This window comes from Halyomorpha halys, unplaced genomic scaffold (assembly GCF_000696795.3).
Source record: "Halyomorpha halys isolate HHAL.00 unplaced genomic scaffold, Hhal_1.1 Scaffold833.1, whole genome shotgun sequence".
Classification (NCBI taxonomy): Eukaryota; Metazoa; Arthropoda; class Insecta; order Hemiptera; family Pentatomidae; genus Halyomorpha; species Halyomorpha halys.
In genome coordinates, this window is record NW_027109632.1 from 469,080 (window position 1) to 478,207 (window position 9,128).

General features: G+C 30.5%; 1 protein-coding gene across 3 annotated transcripts in view; it reads right to left on the reverse strand.

Annotated features, from left to right (window-relative positions):
- LOC106686524 (opioid-binding protein/cell adhesion molecule homolog) overlaps nucleotides 1-9,128 on the reverse strand; it is a 20,072-nt gene that overhangs the window by 5,394 nt on the left and 5,550 nt on the right. Inside the window, exons 2-5 of one of the 3 annotated variants that reach the window (XM_014429879.3) lie at nucleotides 6,401-6,525; nucleotides 5,483-5,693; nucleotides 2,578-2,705; nucleotides 263-446 (exon numbers count right to left, since the gene is read on the reverse strand). In XM_014429879.3, the coding sequence (XP_014285365.1) occupies nucleotides 263-446; nucleotides 2,578-2,705; nucleotides 5,483-5,693; nucleotides 6,401-6,525 (648 nt within the window). Of the gene's footprint in view, nucleotides 1-262; nucleotides 503-2,577; nucleotides 2,706-5,482; nucleotides 5,694-6,400; nucleotides 6,526-9,128 lie in introns of those variants that run through there. The other 2 variants (XM_067047788.1, XM_067047787.1) reach the window with 2 other exon arrangements.

The following is a 9,128-nucleotide window of genomic DNA, read 5'->3' on the forward strand; positions in this document are numbered from 1 at the left end:
AAAAAGGTAAAAAAGAGAAAAAAAAATTAAAATATAGAAAAATAAAATGATTAAAAAACCAAAACGATAAGAAAAAAAATTATGTTTTACAATTATATATTTTAATATTTAATGATAGTTCCTAAGTAACATAAGAATAATAAGCAATTCTCCAACTAGACTTAATATGCTATGTGTATAACAGGCCAATGCAATTGGGCGCCACTGCTTTTTGAATTAAGAGTTTCTCTCTCTCCACTATTAGTATCGACAGAATACTTACTGGAGTGTACGTGTACTTGAACATAGGCGACGTCTGCGTTGGAAGGGCTGCAATAGTACCTTCCGGAGTCTGCCTCGACCGCTCTCCTGATTAGCAGATGGCTGCTACTCGTCTCGGCCTTCACGGTGATCACGCTGATCCCGCCCCTCTCGGAGTCATAGTTGACGACAGCCACTTTACCCCTCTCAACAAAATAGTGTCACTCACTGATTTGTTCAACACTTATCACCTCCAACAATACTAGAAATGAAATATAATATATCCAACAAAGGAAAAAAATGCCATCTTTTGTCTTGTTTTTAACTTAAAATGTATAAACTGAACATATGTCCCTTCAGGTTGCCTAAAAAAATGTATATGCCTGATTTATTCCTTTATTCCTTCTTGCAATATTGATATATGGAGCCCTTCTTCCAAAATGCGTTACTTACATTATTTCAAGTACTATTCTTAGTTCTACATGTATGATGGCAAAACATACTATATTAAAATTGAGTTTCTATATGACGCACAAAAAAAACTTTTTTTTGTTTGAATAAAACAATATATATTTACATAAAGAAAAACAAATAATATTGTACTAAAGACTTTTCATTTTGTTTTGTTTTTTTTATCATTTTTTTAATTTTTATTTAATTAGGAAGTAGAGGTCAGTATTACCCCAATCCAACTTTAATTTATTAAACTTAATAAAAAATTATGTCAAGTACATATATTCAAGACAGTATATCTACGACCTAGGGGACGTCCTATCTCGACTACATTGAGCCACTCCGTAGGGCGAAGGGAAAAGACCTCCGACAAGCGAGGAACCTAGCTAGATCCCTAATCCTAATCCTAGAATTCTAGGAACCCCTAGAAATAGGGAAATATGGAATTCCTGGCTGAATGCTTCTCTACGCTCAGAGGCGCTAAAGGGGGAAGCTAAAGAAGAAAAAGAAATTATAATCCTAAAAACTGAATAATGACCTTCAATATACTCACACAATTAGTCAGGGAATCTATTCTGACCATACATGTATATTTACACTTAATAGAACAAATGTGTTTACTTAAAAATAAAATTACCCCTGTCAAACAGATCCGCTACCTTGGACTACAGCTGGACAAATGACTAACCTGGAATCCTCCCACAAGACTGAAAAGACAGGAAACCGCACGTCGATTTCGACTATTACATAACTTACTAGACAAACGGTCCAAACTTCCAATTCATTACAAAAGACTGATTTACATGACAATTATAAGGCCTATCAGGACATACGGCGTTGAGCTTTGGGGCTCCACTAAACCTTCGAATTCCTCTCGTATCCAATCCTTACAATCCAAAATCCTTCGTAAAATCCTAAATGCTCCCTACTGTGTCACAAATAAAATCCTCCACAAAGACCTTAATGTTCCATTTGTAACCGATCTAGCCCGAACCAGATATCAATCCTTCCATTACAAACTCCCTAACCACTCAAACCCATTAGTTTCAAATCTTCCTTCCTCTTTTATTCCGGACAATCCTCCGAGGCGTCTGAAAAGAAGATGGCATTAGAGTGCTACCTACCAATGGGTAGTTTCTCTACATGCTTGTACCATACCATTATGGTTTCCTCAAATTTACTTGATGTATTTATGTACAGTAAATATCAATAAATAAATTTAAAAAAAAATAAAATGGAGTTCCATTTACCACCACCTTCTTCTCTATAATTTATTTTAAAAAAATCAAATAGAAAAAAAAATCGCATAAGAAATTACTGGTAATAATAAAAAAATCCTATTTTACTGAGGGTAGAGGGAACAATTCCAGTTATGGATCTAATAGTCCAATTGGACCATTGACTGCAATCTGAAGGTTGTCATCTAGTTCTAACTAGAAAAGGGGTGTCAAGATTAATTTCTCGGGACCTCCGAGAAATAAATGTTAACTACCCAAGGCAAGAATTGAACCCAGTCAAGGTAAGCCTAGCAGCCAACTTTTTGGTTGAGCCAACTCTGATCCGAAGAGCCCTCAAACCCATAAGGGCCTGGAACCCCATATGACTAAAGACGGCCCTTGTTTTAAGAACCCTTTGATCTAACTAACTATCTGGGCACTGCAGTATTGCGGTAAACATAGTCGACGTTTTCATAACTTTGCTAGGTAGAGAACTATGCCTTAAAATTTGAAAAGACTACATCGATTTTCACCCAGTAAAGATATTCCAGCTAAGTTATAATCTGCTATAATCCAAAAAATGATGTATTATATCTTCATCTTTCACATAACTATACAAAATTTCATTAAACTTTTAAGTTCATATATAATTTTTATTGAAACATACCATATCGTGATGATACCAAAATATGTAAGCCGGAGGTTCGGTGCCATATTGTATGGAACAGGTAAGATTAATGGTGCTACCATGTTCGACGTGAACTTCAGACCTGCCATGGATTACCGCTGAGGGAACTGAAAAGGGAATTCAAGTTAGTCATCATATACATTTAACAATAAATTTATTCATTTTTTTTTTAATTCAAAAAGAAATTATTAGATACTTTAGCTTAGTAACAACCATGGTTAAATAAGATTTATAAGGAAGATTATTAGTTGATCTATGTAATTAATAAAGGAAGATAGAGCGGATTGTAAACGTAAAAGATTACTCAAAATAATACAAAAACTATTTTATTAAATACCAGAGATTCGCTCAAGGTTCCAGTGGTTCATCAGAGCTAAATAATCCTGTCATATTAAACAATAATTTTATCTTGTTTTATTGAATAGGTTATCAAATGTTTATATTATTCTTTATTTGCCTATTTTCTTATAATCTATTTATTTATCTATCCCCTTGGTCCTTTTGTTATTTCACCATACTTACACCTTATTTATTTTCTCATATTTCGTCCCTTTTTTATTTATTTGTTTTATAAAATCTACAATTATTTTTTTAATTGATTTTCACTACTTAGAACTGCAGTGGCACATTTATTTATTTATATTAATACATATTTTATTATTTATTATTATAAATTATAATTAAAGTAATGAATTATTATAAATTCTACTATTGATTACTAGATATGCAATTAATATTTATTCTATTTATATTCTTTTAATCTACTTCGTTCATTTTTATATATTTTGTATATAACTTTCTTTTTTATTAGGTTTATATAACTTTTTCATATAACATTATATTCTTATATTATAACCATACTTAACAATTTTTGTATCTAGTTTTATTTAACCCTGATAAAGTGCCCTACAACGAGAGGCGAAACATTGGAGGGTAATAATTTTTTTTTCTTAATCTGAGCAATCTTTTTTGACCACCAACCGGACCATACTCCTAAACAAAATATAAGAATAATCAAAAAAGCAATAATTGAATTAGAAATATCTAAAAATTTTGTAGCAATAAAAGTTGCTGGTAATTCATTGTATAATAATCATATATTTTTAGCTTATATTATTTAATGCGTATTTTAAATATAATAAATATAGTTCGCCTACCTCTTAATACATATATATAGGATGCCTAATATAAATCAAACAATATATTTATATAAATATCATATGTTTAATGTTTTAACATTATTATAAATAGCATAATATATGTTAAATAATTATACAAAATAACTAAAATACTAAATTGTAGCTAAATATTTTAATGGATACAGATGAAATAACTAAAACAAATATTAGGCATTATTTATAATGAATTATCAGTCTTCATAATCGCTTAAGCAACATCCATATTCCAATTCTAAATCGGTGGTCAAATACAATTATCATATTAATTTATCATCCCAATGAGAAAAAAAGAAACAAAAATTTGCTGATAGTAAAAATCTGAAACCAAAAAATGAAGGAGATCGTTTTATATTTAGAGAGAGGATGAATACAATATAGTCAAGGAGAAAAGTGTTTATTCCATAGGATTTTTTTTTTTTTTTTTTTAAGGGAAGATGTGACAGAAAAATGTTGAAAAATAAGAGAAAAAAAGGAGAAATAATAAAGATAGAGAAAAACTGGAAGGCGCGCTATTTATACTATGCCGCATAACAGTGCTTCAACCGTAGAATACCCAAGAGACTTGAATATTCGTATCAAAAAATATTATTTATGATTTATTATAATGATTGTTTGAGAGTGGTTTATTTTATTATTAACACACACAATTTGGATCCAATAATCTCTCAACTTTTATTTTCAGAAAACTCTCCAACGTTTTGGCCTTGAGGCCATTCTCAAAGAGACAACCTATAAAAATTTTTGTTTTTATATTAATTACATTGTTTCCTTAACAAAATACTGATATTTTCGGCTATAGTTTAAATATTTATGTCATAACATCATAACAGTTTCAAATAATGTTTTTAAATTTATTATTTACTTACATAACTTTTTATATCTTAAATTTAAAACTTGTTCACACAAATAATCTTCTCTTTTTCCACTTACAAACATCATTTATAACAGAACTTACCTTCAACAGGTTAATTTTAATTAAAATTTAATGTTAATTAAATTGTATTAAATGTAAAATAACTTATTTTCAATGATAAGGTGATAACAGAGTCCTAACCTGTTGAAGGTAGGTTTCAATAATCAATTAAAAAACATTATTTGAAACTGTTATGATGTTATTTTAATATTTGATTTATTTTAAAGATATGACATGGACAATTATCCTGAAAAAAAGTTTTTAAAGAACATGACATCAATATTTAAGGTATAGCCAAAAATATCAGTTTGTTATTATATCAAAATATCATGTTGTTAAGGAAACAATGTAATTAATATAAAAACAAAATTTTTTATAGGTTGTCTTCTTAAGAATGGCCTGAGGGCCGAAACGTCGGAACGTTTTCTGAAAATAAAAGTTGAGAGATTATTGGATCAAAATTGTGTGTGTTAATAATGAAAAAATATTATGTTGTACAAAATATATAAGACTGCCTTATTTTTCTTTCAATTTCAGTATGCCTGGTTTTTACACCATCGCACTCTAGATACATTTTAAAATTAAAAAGAAAATAGATTTTAATTTTTAAACATCAATAATATATGACTTGTGACAACATAGCATGAATGATTTCGGTTAGGAGGGATGGATATATCTGGTATTTTAAGATCTTGTAGAACCACCAAACTGAATTCCGTGCTTTAAATACACAGGTACACATATAAGTATAAATGTGTATATATGGAAGTATATTTTCGATCACTAAACATACCAACGACGTAGAGTTGCACGAATAAGCTCTTGACTGGTATTGTGCTGACCTGGCATTCGTAGATACCAGCATCCCTCTTCTGAACCCACTTAATCTGAAGGGTCCATTCGGTGCTGTCCTTTTCGTGAAGAGAGATGAACCTCTGGTCTGAGGTGTAAGTGTACGCTCCGACTGTGAGGATGTGAATGTCTCTGTGCCGTACCCATGAAACCTGTATTTAAAAATATAAACTCTTTAGAACAAATAAAAACGTGAAAAATTGATTTAACACTTTTAACAAATGGAAAGAAAGAAAAATATCTAAAAATATGAATATTTTTTAAATATATTTTTACATGAAAATAGATTCTTCCAGGTTAAGATTATATACAATATATGTATAATATAACATCATATCTGATATAGATATTTCGTAATAAAAAAATAGCATATTTAACATATTTGAGATGCCTCATAAGCTGAAGGATAGAGGTACAATCCCTAATCAAATGTATCCAACCAAGCTTTGTAAAATTTGATATCGATGACATCCAGGCTTTAGAACGACTTAATTTCAGAGCAGACTTTGTAGTTCTAGTAGGCTTAGTGATGGCTTCTACAACAATGAAATTGATCCTGATTTGTCATACAACTTTGTCATAAAAGTAAGCTGTGGAAAAATTAAAAAAAAAAAAAAAAACTCAGTCTAATTTTTAATTAGACTTAATTTAAAACTTGGAATGTCTAATAATTATAAAAATATATATAGTTCAATTAAAACATCGTTTTTTTTTGTGTGTGTCATCTCTGCCCAGGGGAATATTTTAACTTATACGCAATCAATCAGTTTGCTGAAAAGCAATTTACAAGATTATTGCTCTACACATATTTAATATATAAATGAGATAGTACATTTTATATTAAGTATTAAAAACTCACCGACAAATTCCCAACGTTGTGAACAATGCACTTGAGATAAGCCGATTTACCGATGTGTGCAGAAACATTTTTAGGACTATTAGGGGCAAAATATGGATCACACTTCTCCGGGACAATGCTTCCACCTGAAAAAAAAAAAAATTGGAACTTTGCTATGATATACAACAAGATATACAGGGTGCTTCAGGACCTCATGAATTAAGGACCTCAAAACAAGAAAAAAATGTCCTCTGAAAGTATGCCCGCAAACGCTTTGTTTAGGAGAGATTCACACCTAAAGATTTTCATTGTTATAAATTATTTAGATTATATGGATAATAGGTTTTATTTGTTCTAACTACTTTAATTAAATGTAAACGTTAAGATTCATGCTAATACTTACCGTCGTAAATATGCCAGGCGATTTCCTAATTGAAGATTACCAAACAAGTATATCTTTATCTCCACGTTTCAACGTCTTGGAGAAACTGGTACATCTGCTATAATACCTCGTACTGATGGTATTTTTACTCCTTTACGAAATGAAGAAATGACTGCGTCCATATTACAATTTGATGATAATCCATCTGGCAGTGTACGAAGAGCTGGAGCAGAATTAAATATTACGCCAACTCTAGTATGGATGGACTTCACCCATATCATTATCAACGGGTACAAAATTTATTATGGCAAGATTTCAACAATTTTCAGGAAAAATTCTCTGAACAAATGAATCTACCTTCACAAGAAGAGGTATCTTCAATCAGAAAAGTAATAACGTCTGGTCGCAAGAAAATCGCATATGCAATTCGTGAGCATCATTTTCAGTACCAGTTTCAGTACAATGTGTGTTTGCGGATAATAACCATTAAATTCATATTAAATGTTGTTGAGTGATTTTCTTCAGCATTAAGTCAGGCTCGGCATCTTTCTTCAACAGCAGCAGTGACTGAACGGAACTGGATATGTGTTATTGTTTCACAAGATTAAATTATCCTTCTTTGTAAGGAATTAAGATCATTGAACGGCCTTATATACGCTTTTTGTTTAATGTCACCCCAAACAAAAAAATCCAGTGGTGTCAGGTCTGGGGAGCGTGCAGGCCAAGCCACTGGTTCTGCACTACCAATTTGTTGATTGGTATAATTAACATTTAGCGATTGTCTTGGACCTCTCCTGTAATGTGCAGGACAATCATCTAATCAACTATATCACAGTAATCATTATTAAGAAATTCCAGAAATGTGCCCGCATTGAGTCGAGGTGGCAAGAAATGCGGATCTACTAAAATAATGCCTATTATCCCCAACCACACATTGCACTGAAACTGGTACTAAAAATGCTCATTGAAAGTGCGCCATGATACTCATGAATTGCTAGGGGATTTTCTTGCAACCATAAGTGATTATTTTCTGATTGAAGATACTTCTTCTTGTGAAGGTAGCTTCATTTGTCCAGAGAATGTTACCTAAAAATTGTGGATTATGCTCAACTTGATTTAAGTACCAATCTGAAAAATGTCTCCTTTTCCGAAAATCTTGCGGTAATAAATTTTGTACACGTTGATAATGATACGAATGAAGTAAATCTCCAATGAGCGTTCTCCATACTGTAGTTGGCGTAATATTTAATTCTGCTCTTCGTACACTGCCAGATGGATTATCATCAAATTGTAATATGGTCGCACTCGTTTCTTCATTTCGTAAAGGAGCAAAAATACCATCAGCACGTGGTATTATAGCAAATGTATCAGTTTCTCTAAGGCGTTGGAACGTGGAGATAAAGATAGACTTGTTTGGTAATCTTCTATTAGGAAATCGCCTGGCATATTTACGACGGGCAGTATTAGCATGAATCTTAACGTTTAGATTTACTTAATAAAGTAGTTAGAACAAATAAATAGATTTTCATGTAACGTAAATCTCCTAAACAAAGTGTTAGCGGGCATACCTTCAGAGGAAATGTTTTTATTGTTTTGATGTCCTAAGTTCATATTTTCAGTTTGGCCACTTATCCCTGAAACACCCTGTATGTTATTAAATCATTTATTTTTGTTTTTTATATAAATCTATGTAAACTCTCATTGGTGAAGATAATTAAAATATAAATTATAAAATTAGATGTTAATGACAATTGTAAAAATAGGAACAAGGTATGAGAAAAGTAGCCATTAAAACAAAACTTAACTGTACTTGCGTATTACCCCTTATGATTGCCTATGATCATTGAATAATTATTATATTTTCCTCTATATTTATCAAATATGGGTGATGTTTTTGAATTAGTTTAAATGATTCCATACATTTTCATATTTTTAAAGGTATTTGTATTAATAATTCATACATATACATTATATTATGAAGAAGCTATTAAGAATAGCGGCTAAAATCCATTCTGTTTAATCGTTATGTACATATTTAATGATTAAATAGGATGAATTTTAATTGCTATTCTTTAAAGCTCCATAATATAATAAAAATTTTGTTTGGATTGGATATTTATTTTGATTCAGCGATTAATTCTTTTTGTTTTACAATTGATTGTAAATAATTTGTGTGAAATGAGTTTGTATTTTGTTAATACAGTCAGTAAACAGAGCAGATCATATACATTGGAATATTTCTTATTGGGTTAGATCGTAATATTTAATATTCATAATGCATCTTTGACTCAAATATTTATAAATCAACAATAAATTATTATTAATATTGTAAAAAAATATATTTTCGATTCACAACTAAGAACCTTT